The sequence below is a fragment of the Lutjanus erythropterus genome, chromosome 2 (genome assembly GCF_056507025.1).
Source record: "Lutjanus erythropterus isolate fLutEry1 chromosome 2, fLutEry1.hap2, whole genome shotgun sequence".
Lineage (NCBI taxonomy): Eukaryota > Metazoa > Chordata > Actinopteri > Lutjaniformes > Lutjanidae > Lutjanus > Lutjanus erythropterus.
Genome location: NC_139318.1, coordinates 30,422,997 through 30,442,020, shown reverse-complemented (window position 1 = coordinate 30,442,020; position 19,024 = coordinate 30,422,997). Strand labels below are relative to the sequence as shown.

The window sequence follows — 19,024 nt, the reverse complement described above, 5'->3', positions numbered from 1 at the left end:
ATAGTTACATCAGTACAGCTCCTTTGATCACGTCCATAAAGTCACCCCCGTGTTTATGTCAGGCTGTAGCTGTGGGGACAAAGAGTTAACAAAGAAACAAGACTCTGTGACAGCAGCAGCCTGCACAGTGAGCTGGCAGAGTGTGATCATGTGTCATTTGAACGACTTGACATGAGGGTGTGTGTATGATCAGTTGCTTCACTGATGATTATTGATTCATGAAATGCACACTCAAGTCTAGAGTAATCAACTTTTAGTTGATTAATGGCACTGGTTAGTTGTCGTACTTTGCTAATATTTTTAACATGAGGTTGCTACTTGTATATGCTGCAGTTACCATACTTACATATTGTGAAGATATACTGTATTATATATATAATATTTATTGATTTATTATATTATGTCCTCAAATGTGGAGACACAGCTCTATTGTGCAAATGCCTAGAGAGATACTGTACCAGATATTGATGCAAAGACCTGCTTAAACCAAAAGCAGTTTTACTACTGCTGATTAACTTGAGTATTTCTATTTTATACTCTAATTCTAGTCTATTTTATAAGGACTAATCAGTCATGAAGATTTTGCATTCAATGTAAAATGAGATCACAAAATATCCTTGTTATTTGGGTAAACAAGTACATGATACAAGATTTGCACCCAGCAGTGAGAGTGTGATGCGTAGTTCAGTTTTGTCAGGAAATAATGTCCTCAGCGGCACAAGTCTTTTATTGCAATTTTCATTTGAAGAAAGGCAGGAATATATTTGAGCTGAATAATGTTGGGTGGAAATGTATCTGTGTACAGTAAGAAAACTGACCTCACTTGACAGCTCGTGTGCAGGTACAGGGAAGCAGGAAGCTAACTGACTACTGCATTATTCAAGTTCATCCTTTCATCTTTTTTTTCCATCCCCCTCCTCACTGTCCAACACGGTCTCTTATTCAACCTCTCCCCGTCACATTTTCTCGTTTCCACCTGTCTCCATATTGTAGGGTTTGACTTTCACCTTCGTCTGGTTTCTCTCTTTTTCTTTTGACTTTCTCTTCACCTGACTCCCTGTATGCCTTTCTCTCTCTTTTTGTCCTGAGCTGAGTTATGTAAGCAGCCGAACAGACCTAGATAACATAAATAAGGGAAAAGAGAAAACATTGTGCTTATAATGAATAAGCAAACAATCTTGGGAACAACTAGATGAACTAATGAGAAACCCCTCTTGTATCACAGTGTTATTAAAGGTTGCATATTTAAGCAAACTGTAGAGTTGTCTTGAAAAGAATGAAAATAAAATTTAAATAAATTGCAAGAAGAATCAAGATATATGCAAAAAGCTAAATCTTCAAAAAATCTGCAAATCCTGCAACATTTGTGGTATTAATTCACACTTTAGGTGTTAATTTAGTCCCTTGCTTTGCTCCAAGCCTGACAGTTTGCAGCACTTCTCTTTTTCTCCACTACAGAAGTCACTTAACATCTGACATTTTCAATAACTGGTGTGGAAAAGCAGTGCTCTGAACACCGCTGCTCTCCAGCGGCATCTTTTCCTGATCTCTTAGTAAGACTGCCTACTGGAAATGAGATGACTTTCTGCTCTGCTAAAAAGGTCACACAGAGTGGTAAACATGTTTTTGGGTTGTTTATTAGTCTCCGATATCTTCCTCCAGAATGCGATGTTCTTTTAATAACTGGCCGCTCTGTAGGGTTGCCCCCACAGAGACAAGAGAGGAGAGAATGAGAGAGAGAGGGGAAAAAAAGAGAAGAGGGAAAGATAGAGAAATTTAAACAGATTCAAAATCAGATTCATGTCAGAGGGATGACGGACTGCAGGGGAAGGAAGACAGGTAAGGAGAGAAAGTGGAGGAAAATGAGAGTGTAACCAGATCCATACAGAAGGCTTGTTTTTCAGTCTCACCTACTAGCCTCCTACCCTCTTCCTCTGTCGGGCCAGATTGTATTTTTAATAAGCCTCCACTCTTCTCCTCTCGTCCTCTCCACCTCCTCTTTCGGGTGACCAGTCAACTAGAGCAATGGGAATCTAAAGGAAAGGAGAATGAAACAGACAGCAGGGATGACAGATAGGCAGACGGGAACTTGATATCTTGATAACAATGACTCGGTGAGAGCAGGATGTAATAACTTGCTCCACTTGCCACAATATTTACTCTAAGAGCTTCTTAATTATGTCACATTTTTTAAATCTAACCAATGAATTAATGTAGCATGTACATTGTATCTGTGTGGTGCAAAGTCATAGCTAGAAATCACATTTTTTATTTAGTATTTTATTTTGTGCAAGTGATAAAATGCAAAGCTAATTTGGCTTTGTTTTTTTCTAATCCTTAGAATATGTACATAATTTAACTGGTGTCAATTTAAAGCAGTTAACTTGGTTCTATTAATTTTTTAAGTACTTTTTAAAGCATTGTAATTCTAATCTTTACAGTGAGACCATGTATGCTTTGAAAGAAGAAATAACACATTCTATATTTTGCAAATGAAAAGTTGAATTCAGAAGCAATAAAAAACTCCCTTGCTCATTTCACTATACTCAGGGGTTTTGCTTTTTCAGCGTTATTTGGTCTGATATGACCACTAGTTTATGGTGGCTAATGTTAGCAAACTTTAAGTAAGAAGGTTTTAGTTAGCCAGACTATTTCACAAATGCAAATTAGTCTGGAATTTCCTTGTGGTGTTATCAACAGTTGCAGACCAAAATGCCAAGATAGGCCCACAACCAATCAGAGCAGCGAAACGTGACATAGTGCTCAGTGATAACATGCAAGTTGGGGCAGTGGCTTGCCCGTTTAAGCAGGAAAAATGGCAGCTTGGTCATAAACATCTTCAAATTACAGCTAAACAGTACACTAAAATGTGTTTCTGAAAACATTTGAGGGGGAAATAGTTCATGCAGTGACAGAATCTTGACTGATGTAAGTTTCATGAGCCTGGTGCTCAAAAAGTGCGACTTTTGAAATTTGGACTAGTGGAGCTCATCTGTCAGTAATCTTATCAAACCCATATTAAGTAAATGGATGTGATTGGCTCGAAGCAATCGAGGACAGGTGGAAATCACTCTGGCTGGGAGGGGGACCAGATGTATTTACCAGAGCAAATGAAACATGAGCTTGCAGATTCATCAAGTTCCAAGGATAAGTTTTTAGTATTCAATATTATAATAAGAATTTCACTTGCGGCAGCTGTTGTGCAAAAACTACACCACATATGGTCTCAATTTAAAGCTATCTATGATGAGCCATACAAGAGAATTATAAGATGTGTCATTAAAGACCTGCCCTCCTCCACTGGAAAGATTTACTTTGTAATCCACTCCCTTTAAATGAGTCAAATCCTTCATGTTTTACACGCATGAGCGGCTTGATTTGACAGTTTAATGGCCAACGTATCACATTGTGGTGGTGGATTCATTTGGTCTTCCATCCTGTGTTGTACTTTGCATGTGTGTTGGTGAGTACAAGTATGTTCCCAAGTGTATGTGCAGTGTCTGTGAGTGTGAAGTGGAGAGTGTGCATATTCCTGCCTCCGTACTGCATGTGTCTGTGTGCATGTGTGTGTCAGAGAGAAAAATAAAGAGAAAGTCCCTGACCTGTGTGTATGTGCAAATGGATGTGAGTTGCAGTTACTGTATGTGTGCACGCGTTTGTTTATGTGTGGGTTTGGAGAGCAGTGCTCGCCCACACTGACCTTTGTCAGGAAGAAGATGTGTTTCTGAATTAATACTCTGCTTTTTCTACCGAGGTTCACTGCAAATCAATCTCCATACAGTAATATCGCCCAGTTATTCTCTCTAGACTACTATCTGGAACAAAAAGAGTTCAAATAAAATGCGTCATTATATATCTTGTTAATTAAAAGGGACAAAGGCCATGGAATAATTTATAATGAATAAAATAAGTATAATGGAGTTAAGTTTGTTTTGTGTATCTGTATGTGTGTTTTGCCTGTCAAAGAAAGCAGTATTGTTGCTACTGATATGTTCTTAAATCAGCTGTAATCAATATCTTCACATTAACGATGTATCACTGCTTGTATGTGAAAGGGGTTGCTCAAATAGAACCAGCACCAACTCTGCAGTTCTTCTCAGCTCTACAGATCTTTATAGTGTTCTTCAGCTCATTGTTTTGATTTGATTTTCCAGCCCACAACTTTACTGTTTTGGTTCAGTCTCATCACATTCATTCTGTAATAGACTGACTGGATGTTACCTACCCAGCACCAAATGGCAGTCTGACGAAGTTAGTGACGAGCTGGTAAACATAGTGGGGCATTTAACAGCAGTCTCAGGATTTAGTGAAGACCAAAACAGGAGAGTGAATATTTGCTTGTATTCATCAAGTGGCCTGGCAACAGGACTACTCATTATTGCTCATGTTGCCCTGTGACTGCTGGATGTGTAAATAAGTAGCTAACAAGTTCACCATATCAACTTAAAGAGTGACAATCTTTCAATGTTGGATTTACAGCATTGCCTCCAAGAGGTCCAAAAAATCTGTTTTCACATGTTTAAGTAATTTGTGCGTCGCTTATCTGTACACATTACCTTATATGTATGTCTGCTGTCCCAAATCATTTGGCTCATGTGTTTGTGCGTCACTCTTCAGGTGCCCGATGCTATCCAGAAATGCCAACGTGCCGGTATTACAGTGCGCATGGTGACAGGAGACAACATAAACACAGCTAGGGCCATAGCCATCAAGTGCGGTATCATCCATCCCGGAGAGGACTTCCTCTGCATCGATGGCAAAGAGTTCAACAGGAGGATCCGCAACGAGAAAGGAGAGGTACAGTAACTAGTGAGCCACAGAGTAAGAGAAGCTGCGCTCAGGAGGAAAGTTACCTCTCCTGTACCTAAATCATAACCACCTGTCCGTTTACTTCTGTGTGCGTCCAGGTGGAGCAGGAGCGTATTGACAAAGTTTGGCCTAAACTGCGAGTACTGGCCAGATCCTCCCCAACTGACAAACACACACTCGTTAAAGGTGAAGTGGTTCCACTATTACATATTTATTACTGCTGAAATATGTGCGCACTGCTGCATGTTCTGCTTTCTTTACGTGTGTGTATGTGTGTGTGTGTTTAACAGGCATTATTGACAGTACCATGGTAGACCAGAGGCAGGTGGTGGCTGTGACAGGAGATGGAACCAATGATGGACCTGCACTAAAGAAAGCTGATGTCGGTTTTGCCATGGTGAGCAAACCCCATTTCCTTTTCTCTGTTTTGCATCTTTTTCTTCTTTTTTTTTGCCTTGCTTGCTTTCTTTTATGATTGATCTCAGTCAACATCTGCGGATATCTTCTTCACCTCTGCAGTATGTGGGGGCTCTTCTCAGGCACTCTGCCTCTGGCTGTGTAGATGAGGAGCTCCCCCTAGTGGATTTCAGACCTCACACAATAACTCTGCAGTAATATGCACTTTTCCATACACTAGTGGGTTTGGTGAAGTTAAATTTGTACTACCACCACCAGGAGTGTCAGAAACAGGACATTTTAACCTTGAGACCTTCACTTTTAGGTCTGTATTTTGACTTTGAAACTTGTGAACTACTCACACACTCTGAATCACAGCATGTGCTGTTACAGCAGACTAGGGGTTGACAGAGGTGTGTCCGATGCAGTTGTAGCTGGTAGTTAAAGGTATCCTGTAAAGTGTTTGATCTCTAATAGCGCTCTGTATCGTTCTTTATAATTAGTGTGGGTCCCCTTTCGTTTGGCCGCACATCAGCACAAAAGTGGAACACGGGTGACACAAGGCACATTCCTGCCAGTGGTTCTAGTGCTTTTCAGTTGATCTGCAGGTTTTAGTTATGCACCAAAGTTAATGAACATGGAAGTACAATACAGGTTTAGAACAAAGTCACCTTTATAAATGTTTAATGAAGAGGAAAATGCATTGATCATACTTGTCAGGGCTTAAGGATACACACACTGCCTTTTGATGAGTAACACTGAATGTAAACATAACTTTTGTTGGTTTGCATCGCCTCTGTTGGGAAGACATCGCCTCAGGCTGATACTTCAATCCTGCTGAAACTACATGGGTTAATTGAATGGAACACACTGTAGCATTCTTTTCGATCACAGCTGCAGAGGGCAAGATTGTCCAAATATGTTTATGGCGATGCTGCACATTGCCGCTTGTCCTGTAACTCACTCAGCATGAAGGGTGTCCTGCTGCTCCCATAAATATGGACCATCCTGTCAACAAACCACACAGTGGAATGCAGTGCAGTATGATGAAATAGATGATCAGCAAATGCGGAATCACCATAGCTGTGTTCCAGCACACCTAGTTTCTGTCTGACTGCACCTTTTCTGCACTAGGGTATTGCTGGTACAGATGTGGCCAAAGAGGCGTCGGATATCATTCTGACCGATGACAACTTCAGCAGCATTGTCAAGGCAGTGATGTGGGGCCGAAACGTCTACGACAGCATCTCCAAGTTTCTTCAGTTCCAGCTTACTGTCAACGTTGTGGCCGTCATAGTGGCTTTCACTGGCGCCTGCATCACACAGGTCAGAGCAGCAGGGTGTGTGTGAGTGTGTGTGTGGGCATGTGATTGGATTGTATCTGTGTGGGGGTGGGAGAGATGAACAATTTTCATGTATGTAACATCACATTCCTACAGGTAAATACTGATCGACTACAATGAAAATTCTACAGCAAGTCATCAGACTGCGTGTCATTAAAAAAAACCCCACAAAATAAGAACCAACTCAGCATACCGTCACAATAAAGCACATATACAGTACATACAGTATCATATTACACATTGATGCTTAACACTAATTAATGATATTTAACAAAAAAAATAAATGAATAAATAAATATAGATGTCTACTGCCAACCATAGAAAATAATGCTTGTTAGGGAAAATATACTTTTTTTATTTTTCATTTTGTGAATGTTGCTGCCTCTGTAAAATGTTTGCCATGGATGCAAATTGCATTATACTTGTAGAAGTGAAGAAGTAGCTCGTTTGAAGACTGCTCAGGGTGACAACAATCACAATAAAAAGGCCAGTGAAGAATTGTGATGGTCACATTTTACTGTGATTATTCCAGCAGTTTTGTTTAGTTGTGCTCACTGAAGTGGTGACCATCTTTTCCTCATAAGCTCTGCAGACATTTACCTTATGATGGAAAATAGATTCTTAAAGGGAAAAATTTAGCACTTTTCATGTGGGTGTCCAGTCAGTGATGATGTTAAATGTAGTCAGTTGAAGCAATAAATTCCTCAGGTCTTATTATATCGACAAAGAAAGCAGAGTTCTCCTGCTGCAAAATCTGTTGTTCCCCCTGCATCTGTATCTGCAGCTTTCTTGGTTAATATGACTATATTTATCAACACTAACTGGACATCCAAATGAAAAGTGCAAACTTTTCCCTTTGAAGCAAAATTACAGATAGAAATATTTTAAATAATTAGTGATACATTCATAATGTGTTCATCTGTGGCTGGAAAACATTTTCATGCTCTGCTTTTGAGATTGTCCTGGCTTGTTGGGGTGCACCTCTTCTGACTGACAGTCCCACAAAAGTCCTTTAAAACAGGAGTAAGTGCAAGGGGAAGCCTTGGTTTCTGTGTGGGTTATATTAGCAGTATAACCATAAATGCATTCTTCCTCAATTATTTAACAAAACAAGCAAAACTATGGTTTATATGGAATGTGATGAAATTCACGTGTGGAAAAAGCATCAGTTACAGCAGCAAAAATACTGGCTTTTAGTTACTCTTTTTAAGTTACTAGTTAGTATTGAGGTTATTAGTTCTTAATCACAGTTTCTGTTGTGTTTTGCCAGGACTCTCCCCTGAAGGCTGTGCAGATGTTGTGGGTGAACCTGATCATGGATACTTTTGCATCTCTGGCCCTGGCGACAGAACCTCCCACAGAGTCTCTGCTGAAGAGGAAGCCATATGGTCGCAACAAGCCTCTCATCTCCAGCACCATGACAAAGAACATCCTTGGACATGGAGTCTATCAGCTCGTCATCATCTTCACACTCCTCTTTGTCGGTACGCACTACATTTTCTGCTCTGTGATACAGTATGAGTTCTGCATCTTAATGAAACAACACAATATGGCCTCAGTGTTAATCACATCCTACTGACTATATGTCCGTTTTTTTACCTGTTCTACCCGTCCTGTTCTTCTCTTATAGGTGAGCAGATCTTTGACATTGACAGCGGCCGTAATGCTCCTCTCCACTCTCCTCCGTCTGAGCACTACACCATCATCTTCAACACCTTCGTCATGATGCAGCTCTTTAACGAGATAAACGCCCGCAAAATCCACGGAGAGAGGAACGTCTTCGACGGCATCTTCAGGAACCCCATATTCTGCTCTATTGTCTTTGGCACATTTGCTGTGCAGGTAAGCTGATGAAAGTTGGTTTTACTTAATGGTTTATTTTTGGTTGGTTATCGTCATACTTTTGATATGGTGCGTCAAAATAATTTGGACAAAACTTTTTTTAAAGGCACATGTGAACGTCGTTTTCTTTCTTCTCTTTGCTCTGTGTAGATTGTGATTGTGCAGTTTGGAGGGAAGCCATTCAGCTGTCAACCTCTCGACCTGGAAAAGTGGATGTGGTGCGTTTTCCTCGGGCTGGGAGAGCTTGTCTGGGGACAGGTAACATGCAAGCTCATCTGTTTCTCTGTCTTTCTTTTTTCCCACCGTACATGTTTTCTTGCTTTATACCAGTTCACCTTGTTTTCACTCTTTTCCTCAGTGTATCTTTTCTGTACTGTAAACGTGTCACTTTGTCGTTTGACTCTCTGCTCTGTCTTCGCTCCGGGTCAGGTGATAGCCACCATACCCAATAGCAGGTTGCGCTTCCTGCGGAGAGCAGGCCAGTTAACTCAGAAGGATGAGTTACCAGAGGAGGATGTGAATGAGGAGAATGAGGAGATCGACCACGCAGAGAGGGAGCTGAGGAGAGGACAGATCCTCTGGTTCAGAGGTCTCAACCGCATTCAGACTCAGGTGAGGACACGACAAAAGCATGAGAGACTCAGTTCGCATGTTGAAATTAGCTGTTTCATTTCGAAGAGAGATTTTGCTGGATTGATTCTGGGTGAAAGAAAGATTTTAAAAATTCTTGTATCTTTACTTAGTAATAGAAATGGAAGGTCTTGTTTAATCAATTGAGAAGAAGTTAATACCAAACAAGATTAAATTACATATGTGACTTTTTTGTCTGTCTGTTTTTGTCATACAATCAGTTTTCAGTAGGAAGTCGCACCACTTTAGTCAGTAACAGCCATATAGTAATTTTATCTGAAGATGATTTATTTAGGTACATGAAGATGCAGCTTTCTCTCGCTGGACTGAGGCGATCACCAGTGTGGACCTTTGGGAGGAAACCTCGGGGTTTAAAACAACTGGACATAGTCGCTGAATTGTTCTCACTGTGACCAACTCTGCACACCGTTATCACTGTGATACTCCAGACAGTCTGGCCTGTGTGTTGGATTTGATTTCATCTCACTGATGTTTCACTGATGGTCCAGGGTGAAGCTATCCCACAACATGATACCACGGACCAGTATCCTACAAAAGCAGCCGAACATGGTTGAGAGACAGTAGAAATCCAGGTTTTCTGTATTTAAAGGGAAACTATGGTTTATTTCAACTCATCAGAGCTCCAGCCACCAGTTTGAATGTTTGTGATAACACTGTATTCACCAACAAGCAAGAGCAGACACATGATCAAACCAGTCCCAAACAAACAGTCAGATTTATTTAAAAGAAAACTATAAAAAAAAAAAAATAAAAATACAGCATAAATTGTAAGGTTAGAGACAGGTTAGAGACAGACTTCCTGGCTCAGATTTGACCTGTTGTACCTGCTGTAGTTGTACATGCTCAGTTTCACTTTTACTGCAAAATAAGGTGGTTTAACTAATCTGGCAAAAGTGCCGTCCTGACCACTTGTGTCTGTTGCCATATCAGAAGTTTTTTTATGCTTCTGCACCGGTGACAAGGCCATTATGTTTTCAGGTTGTCTGTCCATTCATCCCATTCTCATGAATATGATATTTCAAGAACGCCTTGGGGAGAATTTTCTTTAAACATGACTCAAGAATTCACAACAACACAAATGTCTAATAGTATAAAATGATGAGGTGATGACAGTTTATATCCAAAAGGTTGAAGGTCAACCTCATTGTGACAGATAATGTTCTGCTCTGTATCAGTCCTCTGTACTCTGCTGTAAAAACTGTCTCAAGACACAATGTTTTTCAGTGGAATCATGCACCTCAACTCCCATTCTGTAAAAAAAAAATACTATACTCAAAGTTTTCACTTCATATACAGCATTATATAAGTCTGCACAGACATACTGTAAATTCTGTAACTTGAGTGGTTAGTAGAGGCATACAACTGCAAAAGTGGTAATTTTAGTTGGAAATGTCAACAGCCTCTAATATTTCAGTAATTATTTATGCTACAAGAAAAAAAAAAATCCAAGTTGTATTAAACCATAGTTTGTCTTTAATTCCTGAAGTAAACTAAGTGGATACCCTGAGTGATGTAAATGGCTGCATCTGTTTGCTATAGATCAACTAGCCAGCCTTTTAAAGGTTCAGATCACCCAAATTAGCAAACTAATTTACTGTCTTATCTCCTAGCCTATCCAGCAGTGTATAGAGTTTTGGTTTTATTTGTGTAGGTTTTGAAATTTCTGTCTCCAAGCACCCAATGCAAAGGAGGTGAATGGTAATTTAGTTCTGTGGTGTCTCTTTCCAGAAATGAAGTCCCAGTTACTCTGGATAATCCACCCAATATACTGTCAGTTGTTTTTGTATGACTGTTTCTTCAGTAAGGTTGGACTTTGTTTCTGGAAAGACAGATTTCTGTTTGTGTTTTTTATGTAATTTGGTGCTGTGAGCACCACAGTTGAAAAACCACACACCTCCTTTGTGTTTGTGTGGGGACAGAAATCTTTTTAGGTTGGAGAAATTATGTTTACTGTAATTTGGGTGAACTAACCCTTTGAGTCAAATTCAGCATTTTGTTGAGGGGATACTACACCCTGACCTTTCGCTGTCCCCTCTCATCATGTCATGATTGAGACACTTTGCACTTCCTTTACCACCAAAGTCACCCAGCCAGTCAACCTGTGTTGCCATTTGGTCTCTGTCACTTTGAGCAGCCATTTGTCCTCTCCTGTCCCGCTCTCCTCCCACAGATTGAAGTAGTCAACACCTTCAAGAGTGGCACCTCCTTTCAGGGGGCGGGAGCTCTGAGACGCCAGTCATCCACCACCAGCCAGACCCAGGATGTAACCAATGTTTCTAGTCCTAGTCACGTGTCCTTGTCCAATGCCCTTTCCTCTCCTACAAGCACTACTGCTGCTACTGCTCCTCCCACTACTGGCCGTGAGTCAGATCTCTGTCAGTCTGCTTCTCTGCTCTCTTTGCTTCAGGGGTGCCATCATGTCATGAAGAAAAAGTTATTTTGTCTGGTTTATTATTCTCTGAACAAATTACCGTGACAGTCCCCATTTTGGGGTTGGCACCTCTGAAGAGTCGCCTTTTTTTCTGTCTTGCTATCTGCTTTCTTCATTTCCTCTCTTTCTTCTGTCTTTTTTGCTGTTCATACTGGATTTCAAATTCATCTTGATATCTCCTCCCATGCTTGGGTGTACTGTCCTCTCATTGGCGAATGTGTGTTTGTTTCCTCAGAGTGCTAGGAGCGCAGGACTAAGGGTGATACCCACGGCGTGACATTTCAGGTTGTGAGTTTGTCTCCCTCTGCTCATCCATCCCCCCATCCACCATCCCATCCTCCAATCCTTCCAGTTATATGTCTTGACAGACATTAATGTGAACTAATTCCAATCAACTCACCAAGGGACTGGGTAAACATTCAAGTATAAGTTGCAATGTTGTCTTATTTCATCTGTGAGTTTGCTACTGATGAGGCAAATCACACCGAATTGAGCTGAAGCAAATTTTACCTGCTATTCTCCAGCTGACACATCATCTGCAAAGGAAGCTACAGTTTGAAAAAAGGAGAAAAAAAAATCAAAATGTTCTCTCAAACGGGGATCCCAAATGGTGCAACTAAAACCTATCCACAAGGGAGGACTGTCAGTATCAGGGATTATCTCTGCTTTTGTCCACCTCCATCTTCTCTTTCTGTCTCTCTCTTTTACACAAACACACACACACACACACACACACACACACACACACACACACACACACACACACACTGTCTCTAATCTTTATCTACTGTACTTCATGAAAATCAGATGTAAAACTCTGCTCGGGGTTTGTGGCCAGGAATGGAGGGGACAGGAGAATCACCATAAAGGGACTGCACCAATAATTCATCCCGTCTTGTCGCTTCATACTGTCGGTGTAGTTGACTGTCATGTTGCCATAGTTACGGACAGAGATCCTCTGCAGCAGCAGCAACGTAAATTCAACCCCCCACCCGTTTCTGACACCCCATCAGTGTTACTTGTCAGACATCCTGTCACATGCACTCATCCAGACAGGCTCCTCTTATTATTTTTCTTTATCTGTTTTGTCTCCTTATATCCTACTCTGCCACTACAACAGCAGCAGTGCTACAATATTTACAGTATATACAGTATCTGTATAATGTATAATATGAACGTTTAAAAGCAAAACAATACACTGGGGTGCATAACTTTAACATTAATTACATATAATATAATATAAGTGCAAAGTACCATCTCTTTTAGTACAACAGTAAAATCGATAAAAACAAACAGTGAAATAAATAAAGGCCCTGTCCGCTTTAGTTTTAAGGATTCACTGAGGAGTGGTTAGGAATGACCTACCAGAGAATCTTAGGCTGCAAAAAAGATATATCTTGCAGAGCCTTAAAAATGACGATTAAACATTTTCTATTCTAAGTCAGACTGGATGGCAGTGAAGTGATTTTAAAAGCAGAGATTTTTTCTTTCCTGTTGGACTTGGTTATGAGTCTGGCTGTGGCATTTTGCATTAGCTGAAGTTAATTTAGGATTCATTGCGTGCAGCAAGAGAGAGTGCATTGTGGTAGTACTACCAGGATGAGATGAATTCATTGAATTCATTCAAATCCAACTTATTGTCAGAGAAAAAATACCTGATTTTTCTCATTTTTAGAGGGCTCCAAAATGGGAGGAGATGTAATTCTGTGATGATTTTTCTGAGTCTAACCTTAACAAATTTGATGCCATCCAGTTAATGATATTTGCAATACACATGTGGAGTTGTTTAATTGATTGGTGACATTTTTGTCAAAAGAGAGATATAATCATGTGTCCTTTGGCATAGAAATGGTAACTGATATTTTATTTTTTTAATAAACTGACTGGGTGGTAGCATATAAATTGAAAACAATAAGGGTCCAAGAGTGGAACCCTGTGGAACTCCATATTTGTGTGTGTTGCATTTTAATATTTGTTAGATCTTATATTTCAGTAGCATTGGGGTGAAATGTTGCTATAATGAACAACACTAAGTTTTTATGGCTTCAGCTCACAAAAATCCTTAAAAACAGGATGACATTTACACACAATAACCCTGCAAAAGTAGTTTTGTTATGTGAACAGGAACATTATGACATATAGACCCCAGTGTGCTGGCATGATACAATGTCCAGTGAAAAACTCAAATAATGTCTTTTCTTATCTATCAAATTAAACACTTTCCTATATTCTACAAATTGAATGAATTGACATACAAAGACCATCCTCACTAAAGGTTCACATAGATGTTTGGGACCTATACTTGAGTGTTTACTTAGACATGCATGGAGTTGAAAACATGCTTTGACCGTCAGACCTCTGACAGTAAAGTTATTATTTTCATTATTCACTTCCACGTTTTGTGTCAGCAGTCTGTGTGCCGGTGTCCACTTCTTCACCGTCCTGTTGTCTTGTTGCATGTAGTTTGTGTTTACCTCTTGTTTACTTCATGTGTTCATAATAACCTGCTGTGTTTGCTTGTTGTCTAAATGCCACTGTTTTTTTTTTTGTTTTTTTTGGATGTGTCAATTTGTTGTGAGTGTTACACTGCAATGCTCGTGTCGAACCAACCTCCTCAAGCAGGCTTGAGTTCGACTGTCTCCATCGCCCTGTTTGGGACCATGCTTTACCCACCCTGTGCTATATCCGTGTGTTTGTGTGTCCCATTCAGAGTCTGTGTGGATATTTTCCCAGACAGTGCTCTGGTACCTCCAGAAGTTTTTAAACCACCTGATTGGATCTCTCAGATCTAACCTCCTTCCTTCTTACTGACCTCGTCCACCAGATTTCTTCAAACTTGCATGTGATATTCTCCTTTAATTTGTTTCTGTGAGCATTCCATTTATTAACGTGGCTTGTTTCTAGGTATACAGCACATTGGACTAAAGCGTATACTTACAACGAGCGTTTGTGTTGCTTTGGTATTTGTTTTTCTTGAAATGTATGATTTTGTTTTTTTACAATTGTGTTCCTCACGGCTTTTCTTAGTGCACGCCAAAACTTGAGTGACTTGTGAACTGTAGTCATCTTGTGTGAAAGCAGAACACAGACTGCAGTTGCCTTCTCTCTCGTTGCTCCTTCACCTCCTCCTCACCTCAATTGAGAGGTTCTCTCCTCCCAATCTGTCCCTCCTCTCTCCCACTCCCCTCTTTCCTCTCATCCCGAGGGTCCCTCCAAGCCTTCCAATTTGTCTTTCGCATCACCTCTCATCCTTTTCTCTTCTCTTTTCCTCCATTTTTTTTTACGGCAGATCCGCGTTGTGAATGCATTCCGTAGCTCCCTCTATGAAGGCCTGGAAAAACCAGACTCCAGATCATCCATCCACAACTTCATGACACACCCCGAGTTTAGGATAGAAGACTCCACGCCCAATATCCCCCTCATCGACGACACAGACGATGACTCTGCTCGGAGGAGGGGGAAGTACTCCAGCCAGCCCTCGTCCCCCAACAAGAATAACAACGCCATCGACAGTGGTATCAACCTCACCATCGACACCAGTAAATCAGCCGCTTCCTCCAGCCCCGCCAGTCCTCTTCACAGCTTGGAGACCAGCCTCTAACCCTGATCCTAAACCTCAGCTCTTAACCTCTAATGTCATTTCCTTGCACTCTGGCGGTGCCTCCTCCAACTTCTCCAGACCGTTAACTGCAACCTTACACCTTGTCACCCCTAAGATTCCACCCAGTACAGCACGATTGTCATCCTCCAACCCCCCCAACCCATTTACCACCTACACAGGACAAATCCTGTGGCAAAATCTCCATCTTTCCCCCTTAAACGTTGAGCTCTTAAAGCTCCCCGCTCCTTGAAAAGGAGAAAATAAAGTAATATGGCAAGGTGAAAAGAAAAACAAACTTAACATACAATCAAAAAAGCGCAACAAAGCCACAAAACCTACACAGCCATCCTGCTTTTGTGGTTGTATGTGTACGGTGGCGGCGGCGAAAGGTGGTGGTGTGTATGACTATATGCGTGTTAGCATGTACTGTATTAGCGTGCCGCTGGCTGCACATTATGTACGAACTGTGTCTTTAGTGGCACCGCGAGGAGGAGGAGGACGATGAGGAGGGAGACACTGCTGAGGAGTAAAAATCACAAAACAGGACAGACTCTAAACTCCCCTTAAACACTCCCTCTCCTCAACAATAACATTGTCAATACTGATAATAGTTTAAATTAAATTGAAAAACATTGTTATTATTCTGATTCTCATTCTGATTATTATTGTTATTATTATTGTTGCTCCTGCATGAATGTACATTACCCAAGTTTTATTTAAAAGGGTTTTAATTTTATTGGAGTTCTTTCGTTGTGACGGGCTAGGCCTCGCGGCGGACTACTATTTTAAAGACAGCTTCTCTGAGTTCCTGGCCTGCAAAGTTCCCTCTTCTGTGTGGCATGAACATGTACCCGACTGTAAAAATTTCTTTCATCCATAAACAGAAATGTGTAACGAGGTGGTAGGGCTCAACTTGCACAGTAGTTTTGCACCTGTCGGAAAAGAGGAACGCAAAATAATATTGATGATGATAGCATTTATGGGATATATTCTATAAATATAAATACATATAAATATATTTAGAGAGAGTTTATCTTTGTTTGTCGGCATGTTGCCTTGTTCCTGCTTCAATGGCTCAAAAATACTTTGACTTATTTATGTCTTAAAGAGAATGTAATTTGTTTACAACCTCGTAGAGATAAACTTCCTGGTTTCTAGAAGGAGAGAGGTGGAGCTGGGGCTCAGAAGGACCAGAGCTGTGTTGGTGTGTTATTACTGAAAAACCATGTGCTGGAATTTGCCTGCTATCTTTTCAAATATTGTAGATATTTTTAGAGGATTGACAAACAAAAAGAAACCAAAATATAATGGGATACGTAGTAAATGTGGAATCTTAGTATTACTGCTATATGATTGTTGGAATCAAGTTGGAGTGGCTTGCCTTTTCTAAACGGAGGCCTCCTTTTTGTGACAGAGGGGGAATATTTAATTCTTTTTTCACTACTTCTTCTTCTTCTCTTTTTTTATTGTGTTTTTTTTCTGTGCTTCAGCACTGGCCTGGGGGTCAGGACTCGAGTCAAAAGGCTGATATCAGGACCTTTACAGTGAACTGTCTTCTAGATAAAACTTGCTTGTTCAAAAGGACTTGATGTTTTAAAAATATGTGTGACCATCAAAAAGGCTGCAATCGAGTCATATAAGAAATCTACAAAGTTATATTTGGCTTATCTGTGCCGCACGGAAATCAGAATTTTTGTTTTTGTTTTTGTTTTGTTAAAAATTTGGAATATATTGTGTTGTTTATTTTTTATTTAATTTTGATTTATTTTTGGTTCCTTTTCCTCTAGCAGAGGGACACATGCAGCCCCACAAAGCTGTTGGCATTTTTAACATCTAAAAAAAAAAAAGGAAAAACTGACAAAAAAAAAAACAAACAAATTACAACAAAAATGGAATGTTGCTTTGACTCTTTTTCTATATATAAAAAAAGACGATCCTTTTCTGCACTATCTGGTTATGAATGAAAACTTCTGTGGTGTAATTCTAGATGTGCTTTTGTGTGTTTTAACCAAGCTTGTCTTCCTGCCGTCACAGAATATACAGTACTCTAGCATCTCAACTGTACTCACTAGTTGTAAACTATTTATTGTGCTTTGACCAATCAGACATTACCAGAGAGAAGTTACATACAGAATGCACATTTACCCTGTCTTATTGCACTCAGAAGGACAAGGCCACTTAACTAGCCTGTACTATTGTTATTTCTATTACTAACCGAAGTCATTGGCAAGCATGACGTGATAGGCTCATTATGCAACTTGAAAAAATTGACGGTTTTTCTACTTTTAAAAAAAAATCTCCTATACACTACTACAGTATATACAATCATTTATCCGAGCATCTCTTTTTTCTTTTTTATATCCTCCTCCTCTGTCATTTCCCAGTCGATCTGTCCATCTGGAGAGGGTGCACAAGCTTTACCAGTCAGCTCAGGCGTGTTGAAAACGTAAACATGGACCATTTGAATAAAATCTGTCTTATTTAAGTTGAGAAAAAACAAGTCTCTATTCTGATATTCTGCTTAAGAAGCTGTTGATTTATTTTGTTTCCTTTCCAACGTTTTAACTTGACAATTTATTTGTTTGTCTGTAAAAAAAAATTTAAAAACAATAAACAAAACAGCATTTTCAATAATAAATAATAAAAAAAGACTTAAGCCAACATTCTCAAACCACTTTTACATCCAGGAGGACATTCAGCTTTAAGAGGATGCAAAGACAACAAGTTTAAAAATAATCTTTGTAAATATACAGCAATGAGTCCACTGAGGACATGAAACTCCATGCGGACTGGTGTGAAAACAGGAACTGTTCCTGACTACATCTACCATCATGCACCACCACAACGAGTCATACTGCCGACGCAGCTGTTTGGCTGTATGTTAATCAATCACCGCTCCTGTCAGAAACACTTCAAAAACATCGTGATTACATCCAAATGATAACACGTGTTGTAACAACCAATAATTATGTTGACGATGACACCGACGATGATGATGATGATGATAATGCTGATGATAATGATAATGATGATATCAATGATAACTTCTTGCAATATACTCTCACCTGCCTCGATGTACTGTATTTAGCAGCATGCAGTTTGTGGAACAAAGAAAAAGAGAAATGCCAACAGATAACTTTTTGGCATACTTAGCCATTTATGGGTAAGTGATTTAAGTGTTCATCTTGTTTTTATGATATTTTTTTTATCTATACAATAATTGTAAATAAAGAACTCAATGTCTTTGTTCATTTAATACTATGCAAAAAGTCATGCTTTTCTGATTGTTACCCACCCTTAATCCTAGAGTGTGTTGCTGGAATGTTTGTGGTCTCAAAAGTCAGTGAAAAACATGTGATGTAAATTATTTTCTAGCTTGAGGAAAAAGTTAAATGATGATGAAAATTATTATTATGATACCATGAGGAGGAAGATAATGATGGTGGTGACAGTGATGATGATGATAATGATGCTGATGATGATGATGATGATGATGATGATGATGATGATGAACTGTGACTCTTGCTGCTTGACTGTCCCATTTACCACACTCCTGACAGGAGCGCAAGTGAAAAACATAATAAAAACAAAAAAACGAAAAATCACTAAATAAATCTCCCAGAGCAGCATGACCCAGCATGGTGTGTCCTGGCCCCGTGTGACATGTCCTGTTCTGATTCGTTGTGATTCACGTACCAGTGTCCACTCTGACTTTGACTGTTTGTCTATTTTCATTGAGTTGTTGCAAACGGTTCTGCTGACAGCAAATGTCTGGGGATTTCAGTTTGATCAAAAGCAGAACCTCCAACCAGTGGGTCCCAACCTTTTTACCTTATGGCCTCTTAAAATGAGGCTAAACTGAGGTATCCTGGTGGCTAAGGGGTTTATGACTGTGTAGAGTTAGCGTAACATCTGTGATTCAAGTCCAGCTGAGGACTTTTGCTGCATGTT

General features: G+C 39.9%; 1 protein-coding gene across 4 annotated transcripts in view; it reads left to right on the top strand.

Moving 5' to 3' along the window:
* Nucleotides 1-18,760, top strand: part of atp2b2 (ATPase plasma membrane Ca2+ transporting 2) — an 85,305-nt gene extending 66,545 nt beyond the window's left edge. For 3 of the 4 annotated variants that reach the window (XM_084736879.1, XM_084736869.1, XM_084736896.1), the window contains 9 exons: nucleotides 4,618-4,797; nucleotides 4,908-4,995; nucleotides 5,100-5,206; nucleotides 6,340-6,531; nucleotides 7,819-8,032; nucleotides 8,179-8,390; nucleotides 8,541-8,648; nucleotides 8,820-9,002; nucleotides 14,762-18,760. In XM_084736879.1, coding sequence (XP_084593005.1) covers nucleotides 4,618-4,797; nucleotides 4,908-4,995; nucleotides 5,100-5,206; nucleotides 6,340-6,531; nucleotides 7,819-8,032; nucleotides 8,179-8,390; nucleotides 8,541-8,648; nucleotides 8,820-9,002; nucleotides 14,762-15,073 — 1,596 coding nt within the window. In that variant the 3' untranslated portion in view covers nucleotides 15,074-18,760. Of the gene's footprint in view, nucleotides 1-4,617; nucleotides 4,798-4,907; nucleotides 4,996-5,099; nucleotides 5,207-6,339; nucleotides 6,532-7,818; nucleotides 8,033-8,178; nucleotides 8,391-8,540; nucleotides 8,649-8,819; nucleotides 9,003-11,211; nucleotides 11,305-14,761 lie in introns of all 4 variants that reach the window. The other variant, XM_084736888.1, reaches the window with a different exon arrangement.
* Nucleotides 18,761-19,024: the final 264 nt, after the last annotated feature.